At 42.6% G+C, this 21,293-nt stretch overlaps 2 protein-coding genes across 4 annotated transcripts in view; one reads left to right on the top strand and one right to left on the bottom strand.

Moving 5' to 3' along the window:
- dnpep (aspartyl aminopeptidase) overlaps positions 1-5,091 on the bottom strand; it is a 30,499-nt gene extending 25,408 nt beyond the window's left edge. Inside the window, exon 1 of the mRNA XM_086034455.1 lies at positions 4,956-5,091. The gene's annotated coding sequence lies outside the window, so the exon portion shown is untranslated. The remainder of the gene's footprint in view (positions 1-4,955) is intronic.
- The window catches only part of LOC147152863 (neural cell adhesion molecule L1.1-like), a 35,101-nt gene that overhangs the window by 9,045 nt on the left and 4,763 nt on the right, over positions 1-21,293 (top strand). Inside the window, exons 2-27 of one of the 3 annotated variants that reach the window (XM_086033810.1) lie at positions 3,581-3,851; positions 5,636-5,747; positions 6,274-6,443; positions 6,946-7,068; positions 8,225-8,395; positions 9,407-9,521; positions 9,616-9,800; positions 10,275-10,406; positions 11,910-12,053; positions 12,282-12,393; positions 13,631-13,791; positions 14,198-14,357; positions 15,137-15,264; positions 16,031-16,132; positions 16,196-16,411; positions 16,918-16,988; positions 17,561-17,786; positions 17,897-18,003; positions 18,159-18,426; positions 18,500-18,622; positions 19,023-19,199; positions 19,614-19,727; positions 19,812-19,961; positions 20,570-20,701; positions 20,778-20,850; positions 20,941-20,952. In XM_086033810.1, the coding sequence (XP_085889936.1) occupies positions 3,734-3,851; positions 5,636-5,747; positions 6,274-6,443; positions 6,946-7,068; positions 8,225-8,395; positions 9,407-9,521; positions 9,616-9,800; positions 10,275-10,406; positions 11,910-12,053; positions 12,282-12,393; positions 13,631-13,791; positions 14,198-14,357; positions 15,137-15,264; positions 16,031-16,132; positions 16,196-16,411; positions 16,918-16,988; positions 17,561-17,786; positions 17,897-18,003; positions 18,159-18,426; positions 18,500-18,622; positions 19,023-19,199; positions 19,614-19,727; positions 19,812-19,961; positions 20,570-20,701; positions 20,778-20,850; positions 20,941-20,952 (3,602 nt within the window). In that variant the 5' untranslated portion in view covers positions 3,581-3,733. Of the gene's footprint in view, positions 1-3,580; positions 3,852-4,606; positions 5,377-5,635; positions 5,748-6,273; positions 6,444-6,945; positions 7,069-8,224; positions 8,396-9,406; positions 9,522-9,615; positions 9,801-10,274; positions 10,407-11,909; positions 12,054-12,281; positions 12,394-13,630; positions 13,792-14,197; positions 14,358-15,136; positions 15,265-16,030; positions 16,133-16,195; positions 16,412-16,917; positions 16,989-17,560; positions 17,787-17,896; positions 18,004-18,158; positions 18,427-18,499; positions 18,623-19,022; positions 19,200-19,613; positions 19,728-19,811; positions 19,962-20,569; positions 20,702-20,777; positions 20,851-20,940; positions 20,953-21,293 lie in introns of those variants that run through there. The other 2 variants (XM_086033965.1, XM_086033893.1) reach the window with 2 other exon arrangements.

Raw genomic sequence — 21,293 nt, forward strand, 5'->3', positions numbered from 1 at the left:
AGAGAGATGTCTCACGAGGGGCATCGGGCTTTCATGGGTTAAAGGCAAATTAAAAGCCCAAACCTGATTTGAGGCCCTGATTTGAAATATAGATTTTGATTTATATTGTATTTAACTAAATAAATACAACGCATGTACGCATATAAGATAAACATGTAAAAAAAAAAAATAGATTTATAGCCCTGCATTTGGCAGATTCTGAACATTTCTTCACCAAGCTTTTGTTCAAAGTCTGTCTGATTTTCCTAATTAGCATCATAAACACACATACACACATGCACACGCACACGCACACACGCCTTCGGGCAGACATGTTAATCTCAGAGGTGCTTTATTAAAATGACACTTGTGTTTCATATTCATGAAGTCTGATGTGGACAGCATCAGCAGTTTATCACACACACACAAACACCTGAATGGGCGCACACGCACACGCGCAGCATAATCATGTTAGCACACTGTGCAGTACTGTGCAAAAGTCTTCAGCCGCCACTCTCTTTATCATAAAATGCATTTTGATGTATTTTGATTAAGCGACAGAAGAAAAGCAATTCCCACAAAACTTGGGTGGTGATTTGGTGGACATGAGACAAGGTAGAAAATTGTTTCAATATGGATACAATTACGAATAGGCTACCGGCTATTTCTTTGATATATCTTTTTCACTGTTTGAGTCACTCTGACGTCAGTGCAAACCGTCCACCTCCCAGAGTCATAATGGCTTCTCCCATCTGTTCATATTCAGAGAATATTGAGACAAACCTCTATTCATTTTTATGGTGTGTGTGCATAAATACACACATAAAAATGAATATATATATATATATATATATATATATATATATATATATATATATATATATATATATATATATATATATATATATATATATATATATATATATATATATGATAATGTGTATATTGTATTTAGATGTATGCATGCCTGTTCAGGCTATACATATTCTTTGTGCAGTGACTGTCCATTTGCCGCTGACATTTTGTTGTCTGTGTGTGTGTGCGGATGCGGGTATCACCACCCCCCTAATCTCCCTCCACACTTCCAGATTCTTCCCTGCAGATCAGAATCTATCAATGAGTTAATTTCTCGCTCTGTCAGGCACTATTTCGTCCACCTGCACCCCCATTTTACTATGGAACCATAAGGTTCCCCCCCTGAACCCCATTTCACACACACACACAAACACACGCACGCACACACACCCACGCACGCACACACACACACACACGCGTGCACACACCCACACACATATGCGCACACACAACCCGAAGCCCAGCCCTCCTTTTCCCGGTTAGATTGTCCCACCTGCACCCACCCTGCCTTCTCCCCTCAGGCCTCCCAGCGAACGGCCCCTCCGCTTCTGTGGGACGTCCCAGGACACCGGCAGGGTCAAGGGGCGGGGCTCAGTATATTTAACATTAGCCAAGATGGGCGCCGCCTTGGGGGCTTCAAGCGTTTTGAGAGGAAAGCCTGACAATATCATTTGAAAGAACAAATATGCTTCCCCCGTTTGCCTTTCATTGTTTTCTGTTACAGGGACAATAGAGAATTCCAGAAAAACAAAACAAAACAATGGATTGCACTGGATAACTTAGACATCAAATTAATGATGAAGGACAGTATGTTAGACAGTGAGCCTACGTTCCAGAATGACCCACTAAAGGTACAATTCCAGACATAGAGATCATATAATTTGACAAAAATAATAATTTTACCCCTCCAACACACTTTAAACACACATATTTAAATAGAATAAAACATACATTTCAAACACTTTGAAAATGTCTTTGAACAGAAAGAAAATATTCTGTATTGTGGTATCTGGTAGGGTGGTGTGTGACGTCCCTGGGTGTGAGCTGTGGTCGACAGCAGCTCCTGCGTGAGTGTGCTCGATGTGGTTATGTGTTCAATAAAAGTGCATCAGCGACTGTAGCTCTCCTTAACCACACGCGAGGGCATTATAGTAAGTAGAGTGCTCATATTTTAGCCATGGAAAAAAAAAAGAGACTGCCATGTTTTCTTTCCATTTTTTGTTCATTTTAATGTCTAATGCCACTAAAAGTGTATCTTCCTCTCAGAAGCTGAAACTGCTAACCCTGCTAGCTAATACTCATCTATTCTGACACTGTAGCTCTGCTCACCCTTTTGCTTTGACACAGTTCTGAGCAGTCTGGAATGGAGCTTTGACTTCCACTGCAGGCAGTAAACCTTGCAGACTTCCACTGGAAGAAGAATGTTTACTATAGCGGGATCACCCCCGTTTGATTGGATCCCCATGAATGGACCCGCGGGCCACTTTGAAGTGCCTCTGCGCTATTTTTAGTAAAGTGCAGAGAGGATTTTCCAAAAAGGGATTTGCACGTTGAGCGTTAAGATCATCCTGCACTTCAAGTCAACATGCACAAAAGAAGCAAACTTCCATTTAAAGGCAAATGAAAGTGATGCCTTCATTTCAGTTGGGATTTTCATGTTCACCTTGACTAGCTATTATTATTGCATATATGCTAATACTAATTAAAATTCATGGATTAACTTGGGAGGGGGCACGGACATGATTTTTTGTTTTTTTATTCATTAGACAAATTATATGTTATTCATATTATTCCAGATTTTAATGTTTACCTTTACAAGCTATCTTTATTTCACAGATTCATTCATTCTAAGGATGTTTTATCAATAGATTAACTTGGGAGGGGGGGGGGCTGACATGATTTTTGTTGTTTTTATTCATTAGACAAATTATGTTATTCATATTATCCCAATAAATGAATCACTCTTTACAAGGATACTTACAAAATTTGGTGAGTTTTGGGATTCATTATTTTCAACCCAGCAGATTGTGTTGAAGATTGAATTTGGTTGGGCTGAAGAGCTGAAGCTTGTACATTTTGTGGACTTATGTTGAAGTAACATTCTTAGGAAACAGTGGCAGTTGGATGGCTCAGTGGGTAGCATTGCTGACTTTGGACACAGAAATTGGGGTTGAAATTATGGGGGGGGGGGGGTGAATTGTGTTTGGAAGGGCATCTGGTGTCAAAACTGTGCCAAACATATTGTGCGAGTGACTTGATGTGGAAGTCGCTGACAGGGGAAAGTTGCTGCTTCTTCTAAGAAAATATTTCTATTAAAACTAGTGTTTTTTTGTTTTGTTTTTTTACCACAGATACACTATAGTGATAACTTAATAACTAGTCACCCAATTGGTGGTAGAACACACCCTGCTAGCTAATACTCATGGGTAGATATGGGTAGTTTTTTATCCTTTGTTGGATAAAAATCTTATCCCAACTTTCTGAGTCAAATTCTCAGTCCACTGTGCTAGGTATAAAAAACCAGCATTGGCTGGGTAATCAATTTCACCCAATTTGGGTTGCTTGGGACTCAGCAGTTTTAAGAGTGTGTAGAAGATGAATGGATTTTTGTTAGATGTGAAATATACTTATCAAATAATGTCAGTGTCTCACCCCCCTCTCCACTTCCTGACCCCCAAACCATCTTCCCTTTGTTCTGTGGGTCAAAAACACCTCCCCAATTCTTCTTCTTTCCTCCTCATCACAGTACTAGAAGACAAGACCGCCAAAGCGCCACCTTGAATCTCGCCTCGACGCCATTACGTCGCCAGGAGTGTCCCAGGCGGAGAAGGCGTGTGTGCGCGTGTGTGTGTGTGTGTGTGCCTTGATGAATATGTGTGTGTCAATGGGACATTGAGACATGTGTGTGTCAATGGCCCTACCCCTCCCCATCCTCCCCTTTGTCCTCTTCCCTTTGACCTTCCTCTCGCCATCCACACTTCCGCTGGCTCGGGGAGCCCTCGTCATCCCACAAGGCTGTGAGTATCGCTCTATGGTGATACAAAATATCGATAATGCAATGTACTGGGTCGTTAATACAATACGGTACCAGATAAAGCGTATGGGAGGGAGGAACTATATCTCAATGCACATATCAACAACTGTATTGTATTGTATAACAGTATCAAGGATGGAAATTAGGCTACTGCAAAGAAATGTAGTGTATCGTTATATTTGATGAGAGAGTATGATTTGGCATAGGACAAAATATCGTTATCGCAATTAATTTATCACATCGTCTCTAATGTCATAGTATCAAAAACATGCTCTAAAATACTGATATTGTAATGTATGTCTTATCTACAGACAGTATTAATTAGAAGTGGGTCAAAATATTATCACTATGAACATCGCATTGTCTCGCATGTTACAGTATCAATTGAGGCTGCTATAAAATATTGATATTGCAATGTCTGTAGCATACATTTATTTATTACTGTTACCAGCAATTAAGGCTGGGATAAAATATCAGTATAGCAATGACTGTATGCCATCATCATAAATGCTACGGTAATAATAATTGCCACAAAATATTGATATTGCAATTTCTGTAGCGTATTATCTCTTACCATAAAGCAACAGTTACAAGTGGGACAAAATAACAGTATCACACCATATCATTATCTTTTATTCTTTTGGGGTTTTGCTAAATGTTTGCCTTCTTGCCTTCTTTTCTGTCTTCCGTGTGGACAAACAGATAAAGCAAACAACAGTAAGTAACTCTTCCGTTGCCATGGTAATGCGTAAAGTTCGATTTTTACGACTAGACAGGAAGTCCTCAAGTTACGACGTACTCCACCTACGACGTTTTGACTTTACGACGTCCGTGCCTCTTGCGCCATTTTGTCCCCTGCCCCATACGTTTACATGCAGTCAATATTTGGGTTAAGGTCCAAATTCCAGTTTCTGAAACATTCTGAATAACCCGTTTAAACATATGAGCGGATAGAGTTACTCCCGCATTTGAATATCCCGATTTAAACGACAATGCATGCACAGACAAAATTGTGACATAAATTTACATCATGACGTCATTTATACTTTATACTGCCAATAAAACACATTATATTCACATCACTCACCACAGGAATAAAGCAATCTGTTTCCTCCTCGCTCCAAAAGTGTGCTTTTGAGCTGCGTCTCTGAGCTTTGCCATGTTTTGTTTATCACCAATTGTGTATTCCCGTATGCCAAGCACCGCGAATACAAGCACTTCCTGTACTACAAAGCCCAAGATTCCTTGCGGTTGAGCGTCCCGTGTAATCAGAGTAGTCCGATCGGCGTATACTTGCGCACATATTCGGGTTAGAAAAGAAGTAACACGGAATATTCGGAATTTTCTGCTAATATTTGGGTTTTAAAAGGGTTATTGACTGCATGTAAACGTAGTCAGTGTTTCTTGCTTTGCTCGTGCATAGTGCTTGCCTGTGTTTGTGCGCCGGGAGTATCTTTGCCTTTTTCGCCCTCCCCTCCTTCTTCTCCATCCATCCCTCAGCAGTAATGGTAAGTACAGCATTGTATTTGTTTTTGAATTATATTCATTTTTCATACAAAGTATTTTTGACGTAAATTTCAACTTTAACAGTGAAATCCGATTTACGCAGCAATTCGGGTTACATCGCCAGCGTAGGAACGGAACTCGTTCGTAAATCGAGGACTTCCTACTGTACTATGTACACCTGCGACGGGGTTTAAAAATGTCCAAGGTGTGAAATCACATCATTTCTTTGTGGGATTAACATGTGTGCATCTGTGTGGTTAGTTTCGCAGCCACCTGTGCTCACAGAGCCTTCTGAGGTGATGACATCAGTCACAGTCTTTTCTCGCGATGACATCATTCTGCCGTGCGAGGCCTCCGGCAACCCGCTGCCCACGTATGTCTCTCATTGACTGTAATGTTGGATATTAAATATTCATCCATCATTTTCTGTACCGTTAGTCCTCAATAGGTTCAGATGTTTATGAATGATTGAATATGAAAAATATTTTTTTCATATGAGTTTATGACTTTATTTATCCCATCATTCAATTTGCTTCCTGTTATGATAGACATTTTCGACCCAATTTCATGTTGCTTAGTCAAATTAGTGTCAAGGTTCTTTTTTCAAAGTTTAGGATAACTTTAAAAACAATGACGAGGGCCCACAATCTGCCTGTTGCCTTAATTGAAGTCTGCTAATATACAACAAATAATTAATTCGCCAATGATGACACCATCAAATGGAATGAGTTAACGTTCACAGTGGCATATACAATAACTCAATGCGGCATGCGACATGAAATAAGATGCCTTCTTTGGGCTCTTTATCTCTGAGCCTTGTCTGTTACCACAGCAACAAATGTTCTCATTATTAAATGACATCACTAATGAGATCATTTCTCCTCTTCCTCCCTTGCTAGTTTCCGTTGGGTGAAAGATGGCCGGACCTTTGGACCGGAGCGGACGGGAAGCGGAACGCTCGAGGTCAGCGAAGACGATGAGCTGGAGATGTATCAGGGAACGTTCCGATGTTACGCTTCCAACACGTTAGGGACTGCCATGACGCACACAGTGAACATCACCGTGGAGGGTGAGACACTACCAACCTTCCAACCTATCTGCCATACTAACCTACCTACCAAACCTACCTACTGTACCATCCAGCCGAATAGCCTAAGCATCAACCCACCTTCTTCCTTATAGTACCTACCTATGTAACTTACCTACCTACCTACCTCCTTATCTAACCAACCTACCTAACTGACCTTCCAACCTACCTACTTAACAGTATACCTACTGTCTAACTATACTTATCACGCTAGTCACATGGCTGATGAGAGACCAGATGTACAGTAACCAAACACATACAAATGCGCAATATTAACACACACATACACACATGCACACAGCCGCACACGCTCGCACACACACACAGGCACATACTTGAATGACTCAGTGAGGTTGACCGGGGCTGCCTTTTCTGCGCTCTCATCTCTTGTTGCCACGGTAACCATTTCCAGGAACCAGAGCAGTGATGTCAGTGTGTTTGCGTGTGTGCGTGCGTGCGCATGTACTGTATGTGTGTATTGCAGCCCAGCCAGTTCTGCTGAAGCAGCAGAAGTTCCGCCGGGAAGCGTACGTTGGGGAGAGCATGGTGCTGTCCTGCAACCCCCCGCCGAGCGCCACCCCACCGCAAATCCACTGGATGGACAAGAGTGAGTTTTGAAATGCTTTTTTTTTTTTTATAATTATCATGAAAAGAACAAAAGTGAGGCCAACAAAATCAATTATATCCAAATATTATTATTATTTTTTACATCTTTTAAAAGTATTTTTAACCCTTTGACCTTTTTAAGAAGCTTAATAGACCTTAATTTGGATTTATCTCAGAGAACAGAGAAAGCGCAGATTGTTTCTTAGCAAGAAAACAGGAAAAAAATATGATGAAAGTTTAAATCAAATGATCAAACACATATAGTTACACTGTCTTGATAATTGATAATTAAAAGAGGCCGTAATGTCCATTAAAATATAAACTAAAGTTCTCCATTTCAAAACATTTTAAATCCTTACACACTGCACTCGTTTTTTGCGACACCCACCCACTACAGGGTCGGCCGCAGAACGGCACCATAACAACTGTTGCTCGGAGCGAGATTGCCCTTTTTTGCCGCTAGTTGCTAAGCGACTAAACATGAAGTAGCCTGGTGCCTTTTCCCGCTGGTTTGTATGTAAAATAGGTAGCTTGGGAGTACGTGTTTGTGTTACAACGGAAAGACCCGACCGGCTTTGCCTATAATAACGAGGAGGAGTAGGAGTAGACATGATACAAGTGAAGCACTTGTGACTATGCTCAAATTTCTCAAGACAAAATGTCATTGTTAAAAATGCTAACATCAGACATTTGTAACCCTTTCAAGCAACCTGCTATATTCAAAGTTATGGAGATCACCGTCCGTCTGTCCCTTCTTTACCACATAAATGTACGACATTTCTATTGTGTTCCAGAGCTCGTCAAACTGAGAGGCCACATCCCAAATTTTGTTCTGTTTTTGCACTGTGCAAATCTGTCAAAATCTTTCGCTGTTGTCACTTTGAAATCACTCCGCCACCATCTCTCTTAACGCTCTGGCTGTTGCACCATGGTAGAAAATAATCCGTTTTATGATACCCAGGGAGGGGGAAGGGGTTTGTGGAATATGATAAAAGTTCAAGTTTGAAGGAAGTTGTTAGGGTTCAGCATTAAGGGTTAGTCAAGAGGAAGAAGGGGACTGAGGTTGAGGGGTTAACTTTAGGAAGAGCACAGAAAGGCCAAATATCAAGTCGGTGTGGACTCGGTGTGAGTGTCCTGTATGTGTTGACTTGTCACAGGGCTGGTGCACATCAGGCAGAGTGACAGAGTGATGGTCGGCCTCAATGGCAACTTGTACTTCGCTAATCTGCTCAAGAGCGACAGCCGAGAGGATTACATCTGCAACTCCCATTACATTGAAGCCAGAACCATCTTGCCCGACACTGCCATTGCCCTCACTGTGCTGCCTAGTGAGTGCACACACACGCAAACACCCCCCCCCACACACACACACACCAGATATCAATACAAAGTAGGATACCAGCATGCACTATATTCCTATCTGATAATTTTGCCAATTAGAAACGATGAAAAATATCAATATTGGCATACACGGTATCGTTATCTCCTACCATACAGTGTTATTTCAGAAAGTATCGTTACCCCTGTGTGTATTGTTACCTTTATTTTTCAATATCAATTGTGGTTGAGATAAAATATCAGTGGGGCAACATATCATTGCCGTCCAGTGTCATTTTGGGGTGGGACAAAATTTTGCATCATATCGTTCGTTATATTTTAACATATCGATTTGGGCCTGCAGGAGACAGCATTAGTTAGGGGTAGGATGAAATATCAATACTATTATGGACTGTATCATTATCTGTTTGCAGCATCAGTTCAATGTGGGACAAATATTGTAAATCGATACACTGCCATGGAGCGTATGATTATTGCTCTCCAAACTAGATTAGTTAAGCATTTGACAAAATATTCATCTTGGCGTGGCCGTGGTGCATACCGTAATATTTTAGTTATCACACACGGTTCTGTATACAGAGCTGGGCATTTTACTAAAAATTGAGCGTCCATTATTTGTCATCCGTCTGCAGCGTGGGTACCCTTCCGTCGTCCATCATTCAATGGCGAATGGCGGACTAAATAAAGGGGTATCCATTTATGCTTAATCCGTCTATTTTAAAAATGTTCCTATCATTCGTCAACCGTCAGCAAAACGGGCGTCCGTCAGTGATGGATAGACGGCCCGGTCCATCAAATAGACGGAATGCACAGCTCTGGCTGTATACACACTGATTAGTAACAGCGTACAAACGCAAATGAAAAGTGTACTGAACACGCAATCTATTAATAACACATGACTGAGTGACTAACTGACTGTTGTTGTTGGATGTATGAATTGATTGGTTGATTGATTGATTGGCTATCATTGACATCTGATTATTTAACACAATCTTACCCAGGTAACGACGTTGCTCACGGCAAGCCGCCTCACATCTTCCACCCAAGCGGCTCCCACTCGTCGGTGCTAGCGCTCCGCGGCCAAAGTCTGACCTTAGAATGTATTCCCAAAGGCCTGTGAGGATCTGTTTTATATCAAACATCCTGATTTGCTCTCATGCAATCCCGACTAGCGTTTTCTTCCTTTTATTTTTCTTTTCCTTCTCCTCAGTCCGACTCCAAAGGTGGAGTGGAAGAAGAAGGACGGCAACCTGGACGACACCGGCGGGCGTCCGGAAAACCACAACCGCTGGCTCTACTTTGACAGCATCGACCAGAGCGCCGACGGCGAGTACGAATGCAGAGCGTTCAACGCACATGGCTCCAGCGCGCACTCCTTCACTGTCACTGTTGAAGGTCGGTGGTCTGACAAAACAATTCTGGTAAAAGGGTTATAATTTCTAAAGCATAAATATACCATAACATCTGACATACACAGATCATAAACAGTCGAGGCCTATCACTTCAATGTATTTCCTTGGTATTAATTATAGTGGTACCTTCATATAAGAGCGACATGGCTTCTGTGTTTTGCAATATGCGAGCCATCATTCGGACGAGGGGGCTGGAACAGATTCATGGCATTTGCATTCATTTCAATGAGGAAAGATGATTCGAGCTACGAATGTTTACTTGTATCTTAAGGTACCACTTTACAACTATTAGCGAGGGCGTTGGTGAATATGTAAAACCTCAAAATACACAAATTGCTCAAGTAGGGGTATCGTATTTTTCCCCATATTTTTTAACAGCAAATAACAGCCATTCACTGTATTTCCCTTTCATTTTGTCGACACTGAAATGACGCCCGGTTATTTTTTCCATATAAAGCGGCTCCCTACTGGGTGAAGGAGCCCCAGAACCTGCGCTATGCTCCAGGTGAAAGCGTGCGACTGGACTGTCTCGCTGAAGGCATTCCAACGCCCAACTTAACCTGGAGCATCAACGGTCAGCCGCTCTCAGGTAACCTCCATCGATGCTATTGGGACACAATCTTGTTTTTGCTCATTCAACCTTTACTGAGCTTATGCACTTTAGAAAAGTCTCATGGCACACCAGTAAACATAAATGTCAATAAATGTATCTACACAGACATAATACTGATATTGTCTCAATTTACAAACTAATATATTGAATCCATATGAAATCTGGGTCTATATATTTCAACACATATTCTGTTGGATTTATGTATAAACTGTGGATAGCAACAGGCGGATAGGCTATGTACACCGGTTATTGTATCTTCTGCCATCTAGCGGACAAACTTTCACTATACATCACTGCCATAGATAAAGACAGTATATTATTTGTTGTAAATGTTCCGACCATTTCTGTGAAATTGGATAATTTCCCTGACACATCAGATGAGCCGAAGAGCCAAAGCAGGTCATCATTTTGTTGTGTACTGAGGATGAAGTCAATTTAATGTAAAACCCCTGGATGGCTCAGTGGGGCTGCTGACTTTGGACACAAGGACTGGTCTTAAAATCTTGATCAGGGTGGGTTGAGTCAGGATAGGCAGTGGGTGTAAAAATTGTGCCAAACATATCATGTGGGTGACTTACTGTGGCAATCCCTGACAGGGGGATTTTTTTTTCTTCTTATAAAATGATTTTAATAAAAGTAGTAGTATTTTGAACCACAGCTATACTGTTAATGTGGTAACGCTTTTCTTGGTAGCTTTAACTCATCACTATGGGTATCTTTTACCCCTTGTTGGATCAAAATTTTGACCCAACATGCTGGGTGAAATCCTCATCAAAATGTGCTGGCTATAAATAACCGAGCATTGGCTGGGTCCCTGGGTTAGCTATTTCACCCAATTTGGGTTACTTTTGACCCAGCAGTTTAAGAGTGTATGTAGTTTGGAGTGGAACAAAATTGATAGGACCATGCGCAATATTTTTATTTCTAAATAGCATCAATTAGGAGTGGCGTAAAAGATCAAGGGCGGGTGGTCGACTGGTTAGCACGTCCGCCTCACAGTTCAGAGGTCGTGGGTTCGATCCCGGCTCCGGCCTCCCTGTGTGGAGTTTGCATGTATTCCCCGTGGCTGCGTGGGTTTTCTCCGGGCACTCCGGTTTCCTCCCACATTGCAAAAACATGCATGACAGGTTGATTGGACACACTAAATTGCCCCTAGGTGTGATTGCGAGTGCGGATGTTTGTTTGTCTCTGTGTGCCCTACGATTGGCTGGCAACCAATTCAGGGTGTCCCCCGCCTACTGCCCGAAGACAGCTGGGATGGGCTCCAGCACCCCCACGACCCTTGTGAGGATAAGCGGTATAGGTGATGGATGGATGGATAAAAGATCAATATCCCATGTGTCATATTGTCATAATATTTAAGTGCTTGGACAGTGCAGGAGCAGAAAATGAACTGGCCTATACAGTTCCTACACAGTTGAACATATAATTTTTCAACACATCTGTCAATGGTCTTGTTTCCCCGTCACATCTCCTCAGCGGTGGACGAAGACTCTCGCCGCAGCGTATTGGGCGGCGTGTTGAAGCTGAAGGACGTCCTGCTGAGTGACACGGCGGTGTATCAGTGCGAGGCCGCCAACAAGCACGGCTCCATCCTGCTCAACGCCTTCCTCCACGTTGTCGGTGCGTCTTTTAAGAACATTGCATTTGACAAGACACATTTAAAGGGGCTAAAAACGGGTGGATTTTGTATCTTAACTCCTATTCCACAAACACAATATTAATCAGAATGCTGTGTTTCAACCAGTGGGCCTGCATAGAACATATTCTTAAAAACATGTTTGAGTTGACTTCCGCTTTAATAGATGACCATTCAGTTGTCCTGTTTAATTAACAATATGTGCTCCGCAGAACTCCCGCCTCAGATCCTATCTTCAGACGGTGTCGTGTACCGGATCACGGAAGGCGGGACTATTAAAATGTACTGCGAGACTTTCGGCTCGCCACGCCCTCACGTCAAATGGTGAGTGCCCTCACGTTATCAAGAGGCCGGGATAAAACAAGAGTAAGGAATAGTGAATGGAAGCCACAAAGACGCCTGCCGCTGATGGGCGGTGGTGGCCACACTTAAATGAATATTGCAAAATCTCTACATGGAAAGACATTAGTAGGCTTTCAAGTGCTATGCCCAAACCATCAACACAAGGATCTATAAGCACCTCACCGGAAAGTCATTTCAAGCTTTCAGAAGCCTGAAGAAAATGTTCCATAAAAGACATAAGGATGGTAAATGGTGTGCATTCATCTCAGATTACTAAACATACAAAAGAGATAAAACCATCCATACATTTAATTTCTATACAGTTTATTTCTGATATTATACTTTATATCTCACCTGACTTCAGTCAAAAGGCAAGGTTCACCCTGGACTGGTCGCCAGTCAATCGTAGGGCACATCCTTTATAGACCAGATGTGACCTAAACACTCCTGGATCAACTCAATTGCTTCTTAAAAATAACCTACTCTTCAATCTACTGAAATGCTCCTAAAAAGTAACCCAAAAAGTAGATGTACTCAAATACTTATATGAATATAGGAAAATAAACGCTGTACAAAGATTCAAAATATATTGTGCATGAAAATTAAATACAAATCACAAGTTGAAGCCATGTTATGCACAAGACACACACACCACCCTTCACAAATGTTTATAATCGCCTATCACTAATTTAGCCATAAAATACCACCAACTTAGATCCCACCCCGAAATCTTATGATCGTACCCATAAAAGGTTTACAGATGATTTGGTATTAAAAGAAAATAGATGTGAAGACTCCCCATAACAACCCAGGCTAACTTTAGCTCCTCTGCGACAAAGCTTCTCTCAAAAGATTCTCTCAGTTGCACCTATTTCTCATCAAAGAGCTTTGACGAGAAAGATGAGATTTTCAGGGAATAATGGATGATAGGTTACACTCAAAAACGCAAATAGGCTAATTTGCGAAGAGTGAAGCTTGACTCTGCAGGGAATTTCTATTAATACACTGTACAGGTTTATGGTTCCTGATGGTCTGAGTGACCATAAATTCCACTTGATAGCTTTCCCTCCTGCAGCAACCTATTGCACTTTATCTTTACCTTCCTTGTGTTCTAATCTTGTTCCAACTGTTGATGTGATTGAAGCTTCTGGAATTTTCCACATGGTGGACCTCTAGCGTTCCAAAGTGACACTGACACTCATGGTTGTTGTTTTTTTAGGGAGGGGGAGGACTGGGCCCCCCTGCTTTCGGACCCCCGTGTCTCCTTGTTGACCGACGGGACGCTGGAGTTGTCCAACGTGGGCCCCGGCGACAGCGGCATGTACACTTGCTTGATCAAGAACACCAACATCTCCATCAATGCTCACCTGGAAGTGTTCAGTGAGTTTCACACACCGCGAGACAACACAAACATACTCAGGAATTTCATATGACTATTATCTTGACCAAAATAAAAACGACTGCCGTATGGCCACCATCTTACAAAGACAAATGTAAATGAAATCCAATCACAGATACGTACACTTATTCACATAATCGAATCTGATCTAATCGTCATGCATGCAATTAAGACACATTGAAATGGATTTAAAAGGACTAAAAAGAGGACGGTATTATTAATATTTCCCAGTTTCCCCTCTCTCTTTCTCACTCTCAAAGCACATTAAGATGAATATGATTGTATCTATAATTTGTCATTTCAAACGGTATTACTGATTGTTTGAAATGTTATCAGTTTATCCATTTAACCGTTCATAGTTTTTGTGGTCTTGTTGCTTCCTATCAGATAAGACAACGATTGTGGCCGGGCCGCAGGACGTGCGAGTGCTCCGAGGTGGGACCGCCCTGCTGGACTGCCACTTTCGCAAGGACCCTCGACTGCCGCGCTACCAGATTGTCTGGAGGAAAGATGGACAAAAATTGCACGAATCATCGCCAGATGACAAGTAAGGACAAACCCACTTTAGCAGAAGCATCGCTGTTGTCATTATATGCCAAATCACTTACTGAAGCACACTTTAATACTGATTGACAAACTGTATACACCTCTAGTGCTATCATGTTAACACAAGCGCATCACACTCACCATGTCTTAGCATCACTTAAAGTGGATGTAAATCCAAAAATGTTTCATTACATAACATGGTTTATGCCGTCTTACTATTCTAAACTTGATATACAGAGTAATGTTGTGTTTGTGGAATATGAATTAAGCAGCAAAATCCACCCGTTTTTAGCCATCTCAGGAGCCATTTTGCCACTTGCTGTCAATTGAAAATGACACCACAGTTTCCCAGTTCAAAAAAAAATATATATTTTTTTTAAATTTACAGGGCGGCACAGTTGGTTGACTGGTTAGCATGTCCGCCTCACAGTGCATAGGTTGTGGGTTTGTACCCGGGCCCCGGCCTTCCTGTGTGGGGTTTGTATGTTTTCCCCGTGCATGAGTGGGTTTTCTCTGGGACAACTCAAAAAACAAACGCCTTAAGAAACTATTTTTTGTTTGATGTGTCTACGCATGACATGCTTTCGTTCAATTAATTAATTACAGATACTTTACCTCATGATCCATTAAAGTAAGTCTTTATTGGTTTCAAAATGTTGACAGTTTTCACTGTTATATGTGTGTACAAAATACTTGTTTATTCAAATATTTTACAATACTGTATAGGATAACTGCTTCAACACTGCGTGTGTGTGTGTGTGCGCGCGCATGTGTGTGTAGGTACACTATCTTTGCAAACGGCACACTGAAGGTGACGGATGTCCAATCAAAAGACAACGGGGTGTATTCCTGCGAGGCCATCGCAGAGCTGGATCAGGTGACGGCCAGCGGCTCCATCACAGTCGTGGGTGAGTCCGCTTCAGCATCTTCCTGTTACATTTTGGCTCAAAGTGACCCGTTTTAATGTTTTAAAAGTCGAGAACAATTTATTTATTTAGCTTGTTCCTAATTTAATGAAAATTGTTTTTAAAGTGTTAGTTTTCACATACTATACATAGTATTTGAATGTGCAAACACTCAAACATGGTATAGTATTAATAATTTGAATACCACCATAATATGTACACAATTTGGAGGGTAATTAAACTGCACAAGACTACAAATTTGTTTTTATAACTTGTATCATCTTACACCACGGCCCGGGGAAGATGAAATATTAGACTATATTTTCAAATTTTGATTTTGGCCTTACGTCAACTGAAACACAAACATAACACAAAAATAAATGATTGTGTATAAAAAACATTTGATTTTTGCCAACGTCAAAAGAATAGTCAAGTCAAATCAAATTTATTTAGAGCCGTTAATCACATTACCATAGCTGACAACATATTAACGACATCCCCTGATCTTAACCCCCCCCAAAAAAAAACATCTGGGGAAAAATGAGAAACCTTGAGAGGGGACCACAGATGGGGGAATCCCCTGTGATAAATCACATTTTTCACATTTTCAAAGATTTGCTTAAAAGATGTCTGACTGTTATCTATTTTCAAAATCAGACAAACGGTTGACACACATACTTGTGTGTATCGGCTCTACTTCAATGTAAAAGTCTCATGTACAGTAGCAAAACAAAAAAGAAGCTCACAATATTTCATGTCGGCCCCACAGCTCGTCCGGACCCTCCTCAGGATGTGAGCCTGTCTGACGTGAAAGACGACACTTTAACTCTCAGCTGGATACCGGGTCGCTCGCACAACAGCCCCATCACAGGTAACATGCACACAACTTGAAAAGTCAATTCGAGTAATGTGACCCGCCACGTTCATGTGGCAGAGTTCATCGTGGAGGCGAAGGAGGAGCAGCACTCGCGGAGGCATGACGGTGATACCTGGAGGTGGGAGGCGCTCAAGCGGGTGCCCGGTGACTTCAACCACCTGCAGCTCAGCCTCCACCCTTTCTGCACCTACACTTTCCGCGTCGTCGCCGTCAACCAGCTTGGCCCCAGCGAGCCCAGCCAGCCCACCCCTCTACACAGTACACCCCCAGCGGGTAGGAGCCGCCAATGTTGGAGCCTTCAGATGCAGACCACTCGATTGAAAACATGCAGTTCAGTGTAGAAGTCCTCACCGGCTTTAAAAATGAATTTTATCCTGACTGGCGAGATACTGTTGATCAATAGTTAGTCGTGTGTTGGTCTCATGATACCAATATGTCAACAGCATGACTGTTTGATTAGCAGTTGTAATTGAACAAGCAAATGTATTGGTCAATTCATGAATTTTGTCATTTAGCTTCTTGTTCGTGGAGGCTAAGTAGTCAGAAAGTATTGAAACGGGGAACGTGAATTTAAAAGTTTAGAGTTCAGATTAAGTTCATCTGTGAAATGTATTTTAGGTTCACCCTGAAATTTCGCCCAAAAGCCTTATATTCAGTACGTTCTATAATGACATTCATACATAGCGAGAGCGACAGCCTCTGTAACATGTGTTACATGTGTTTACGTGAAATGTTATAAGAAATTCATAGCTTTGTTTTGATGCCTTGCCACATTCCAGTACCACACAACAACCCCACTGGTGTTCGCAGTGAATCCTTCGACTCCGGAACACTGGCTATTACGTGGGACGTAAGTACGAGAATGTCTTCATACATATCTATGCACCCAAATCGTTGTTAATGTTATATGTTATTGTTGAATGGAACTTACAAACGCTATAACAAGAAGGATTGAACCCAGAACCTCTTGACCGTGAGGCAGACATGCTAACCCCAAAAACCACCGAGCTGTCCCAACTCTTATCTTCCTAATCCAAACTCTCACCCAGTTTTTCCTCTAGTTATGTGTCAGTTGCCTCCCCGATTGTCTGACATCTGTTTTCACTTGATAATCAGTCCTTTGTGTTGACCCTAAACACTAGGGATTTTATGATTGTAAATATTGACATCTTTAACATTTAGGATGGCAAACAAAGAACTAGCGTTTTCCAAGCAGATGGAAAGGGAAAGAAATTTCCAGATCATCTTTGGATCAAATAATGGGGCTTTTGCTTTTCTGAAACTGAACGTGGATCTGGATTAGCAGCCGCTTGTAATTTCGCAATCGTGCGTTTTTCCAGAACTTGAGCAACAGATATTCGGTCAAAGTGTTTTAACGCAACAAACCCAAATATCTCTTCTGAACCTTGCCTGTCCTTGTAGGAGATGCCCAGGCGATCGCATAACGGCCAGGACTTCCAGTACAAGGTTTTGTGGAGGAAGGCAGGGGGCAAGAGTGACCGCTGGAACCACGGTTATGCCAAATCTCCGCCCTTTTCGATCAACGACACAGGAACGTATGTGCCTTTTGAGATCAAAGTCCAAGCCGTCAACGCATTGGGAGAAGGCCCTGCTCCGGAGGCTGAGATCGGACACTCAGGCGAAGATGGTATGGAAGAAAAGTCTTTCTTCCTTCTTCATAACTGTTGAACAAATTCGGCCCTCCTCCGCCTTATTCCGTTATTCTTGCTGCAAATGAGCCTGAATTCCTTGTGTCAGTTCCCGAGGAGTCTCCCACAGAAGTGGCGGTTCGGGTGACGAACCGCACGGTCGCCGTGAGGTGGAACGAAGCCCGGAACGTCCGTGGTCTTCTTCTGGGCTACAAGGTACCAAATATGACTTTGTGTTCAAGGTTGTGCCAAAGACGTGTGGACTTCCACATGGATCAATAAGAATGAGTGGAAGACTGTGCTTTTGGTACCTGGGCCTTCAATGTGTTATCACTGATAAGACCAATACATCTGGCTCCGATCTGATTCAGATCTATATCAAGAGGCTGGGTCCAGAGCGGGGGCGATCCCGGCGATCCCCTGGGGAAGTGCACCACCTGCACGCGGGAAAGGAGCAAGAGGGAAGATCTGAGCGAGCAAAGGAAGATGACAAGGTGGTGGTGGTCCAAGGCATGAAAACCGCTGCGGAAGTGACGGGTCTGCAGCTCTTCTCTCTCTACACCCTTTCCGTCAGTGCCTTTAACAGCAAAGGCGAGAGCCCCGCCTCCCCGGCTATTCACTTCAGCACACCGGAAGGAGGTGGGCTTTGGGGAGGGGTCCGATTTTGTTTGTAGAGAGATTCAACATTAAGTTGATTGTGGTCTTCATCCAGTGCCTGGTCCACCGGCATCGCTGCTCTTTGAGAGCCCCTCTGAGAACTCGATGCTCCTCTCTTGGACCCCGCCGCTCCAAACTAATGGAATTCTCCTGGGATACATGGTGCAGTACCAACAGGGTAAGAATTCGTTCCAGGAAGTTGATTGGATCATCTTTGTGTTTCATGTTTGTCTGTAGAGCAGAACCAACAGCCTTTGGAATTTCACTAAACTTGTGGTTGTAAGGTTTTTAGAAAAATACAATGACTCACGATTGGCATGGGTTAGGGACCATAGCGGAAATCTGCACGTAATTGAGCTCCCACCCCCCAAATTATACAGATTGAAAGATCCTCTCATTTTTTGATAACATGTTTTGCAAACAACTTTGTGTACTTATTGTAACTGACGTTGACTCTGTTACCAGCTGACCAGCTTTCAATATGACCTATTTTCACCAGGGAAAAAAAACGATTTGTGAATGCTGAACTGTGAATACACTGGATATAAATAACCACGCTGTGCTTGGTGTGCGCACAGAGGTGAAGAGCCGAGACAGTCCGGTTCGGATGGAGATCATCGGCGATCCTAGCGTGACCCACCTTATGCTGGATTCTCTGGACCCCCACAGCTACTACACTTTCCAGGTGATCGCTCGCACCGCCGCCGGAGATGGGCAGCCCATCACCAGGAGGAATGCCACCCTTTTTGACGGAGGTACAATGCACTACATTGATTCAAATGTTCTGTCGGAAAATGAGTGGTGGGAAGGCTTGGGTCCCCGTGTTCAAATGTTACTTCCAGCATTAATGAGCCTTGAACCACCGAAACCGTTAACTGTTCCGGCTCTAGCACTTGCCGACATCATAGAAGAACGTGGATGGTATGATTGGAAAGCTAAGCCTTAAAAAATGGGCGTTAAATTCATCTCAGTATGACACTCAGTTCACAAAAGTTATGCACTACTATAATGATCCTTGGACTGCTACTGCTTGGGCTGAGTTTTGTAGTTCTCCGTCCTCCCTGGTTAGTTGTTTCCTCTAACTTGTCTTCATGCAAGTGCGGTTTTATTGTTGGGATCGCAGCCTGGAGGAGCTCATTTCCAGTCTATTTCCTCTTTTCTCCATGCAGTACCTCCAACAAACATCACTGTCATGCCCGACAAGACGTCGTTAAACCTGAGCTGGGTGCCTGGAGAACGAGAGAGGAACCACGGCTTCCACATCGATTTCCTCAAGAAGAGTGGTCAGTGACAAAAAAAAATGACAAAATAATTATCACAAGTAAGAATTCCTTTTTGGATCATGCCTACAAAATTTTGTTTGACAGCTGGGGGTCAGTGGGAGGAGTCGGAAATAGTGAACACGTCGCAGGGTTTCTACTCGCTGACAGGTCTTCAGCCAGGAACTGAGTACCACCTTGTTGTCATGCATGGGAACTACACTCAGTGGGAATCTGCAAGTTGGACCTTAGGCCCAGGTATCTATGTTGTCCTTTATTAACCATGACTACTGCATCAAAATGCATTAATATGATTATAATTTTTTTAAAAGCTGAAAGGAAAGCTCAATGATGATTTAGGTCATGCCCTGTAGTTGTGTACTATTTTAAAATGGGAAGGATCAAATGCTATTAAGATGGTAATTATGTAACATATGACAAATGCAACACCCCAAGTGCCATTTTACATGTACAAGTGCAAGTACAATCAAATTACCGTAGGCTACAATTGGCAAGTGAAATACAGTATATCTCAGCATTGCTCACAAAAGTATCAAATTGTTTACAAGGACACTATCCGGTCCATACATACCAACTCACCTTATTGTACTTAACTTTATTCATTGGGTAGCTCAATGAGGATTTTACACCACGCCTATCGTTGGGTATTAATTAAACTGAGATTGATTGACCAAATGCTAATATGCTAACAGTTGACAGGCTAACATATAGCAAGTAACCATATCCTCAGTAAGATCAATGCAGATTTTAAGTCATGCCGTGGAGTTGGGTTCATTTCAAATGCTAACTTATAAAATGATATGTTAAAATGCCAACATGCTAACGGCACAGTTTTTGGCGGTCAGGGCCATCGGAGGTGAGCAGTGGCTTCGCCACTCAGGGCTGGCTAATCGGGCTCATCAGCGCCATTGTGCTGCTTATCTTGATCCTGCTCATCTTGTGTCTGGTCAAGCGCAGGAAGGGTGGCAAATACGCAGGTAAGAACGCACACTGAATCGATCGCTTCCGTGTTGCCCAATGAGGTGTTGTCATGTTTGTTGTCGCCCAATGCAGTGAAGGACAAGGAAGACAAGGAGGTGGATTCAGAAGCCCGGCCCATGAAGGACGAAACGTTCGGCGAGTACAGGTGGATCATCTTTGTGCAAATTGATGATTTTCCTCTCTTTCCTCTATAACTCACTCTTGCTTTTCACCCCTGTAAACGCTTCGCTGACAGATCTTTGGAGAGGTGAGGAACTCGATGCATGACTGTGTCACCTAAAGAGAAAATCACGTGGTATACTGTATGACCGTGTAGATGGTAAATTGCAGGGGGTCGATCATAGAGCCTTGGGGGACTACTCAAGACACCATGTAGCACTGTTAACTCCTTCATGCATGGTACTTTTATCTTCTAAATAAATTTGTCAAACTTGTGCATCACCCACAACAGTGTTAGCTGTTCAAATGCTGTTTTCTCCTGTGGGCAAGAGTCAAATTTGCTTTGGTCCCCATCATTGCAGATATACCCGCTTCACAAAGACAATGTTGAATAATCCAGGTTGTCAGTGGGTGCCAGTTTTTGGGGGC

The sequence above is a fragment of the Filicampus tigris genome, chromosome 1 (genome assembly GCF_054856515.1).
Source record: "Filicampus tigris isolate MCC_2025a chromosome 1, RoL_Ftig_1.0, whole genome shotgun sequence".
NCBI classification, from domain to species: domain Eukaryota; kingdom Metazoa; phylum Chordata; class Actinopteri; order Syngnathiformes; family Syngnathidae; genus Filicampus; species Filicampus tigris.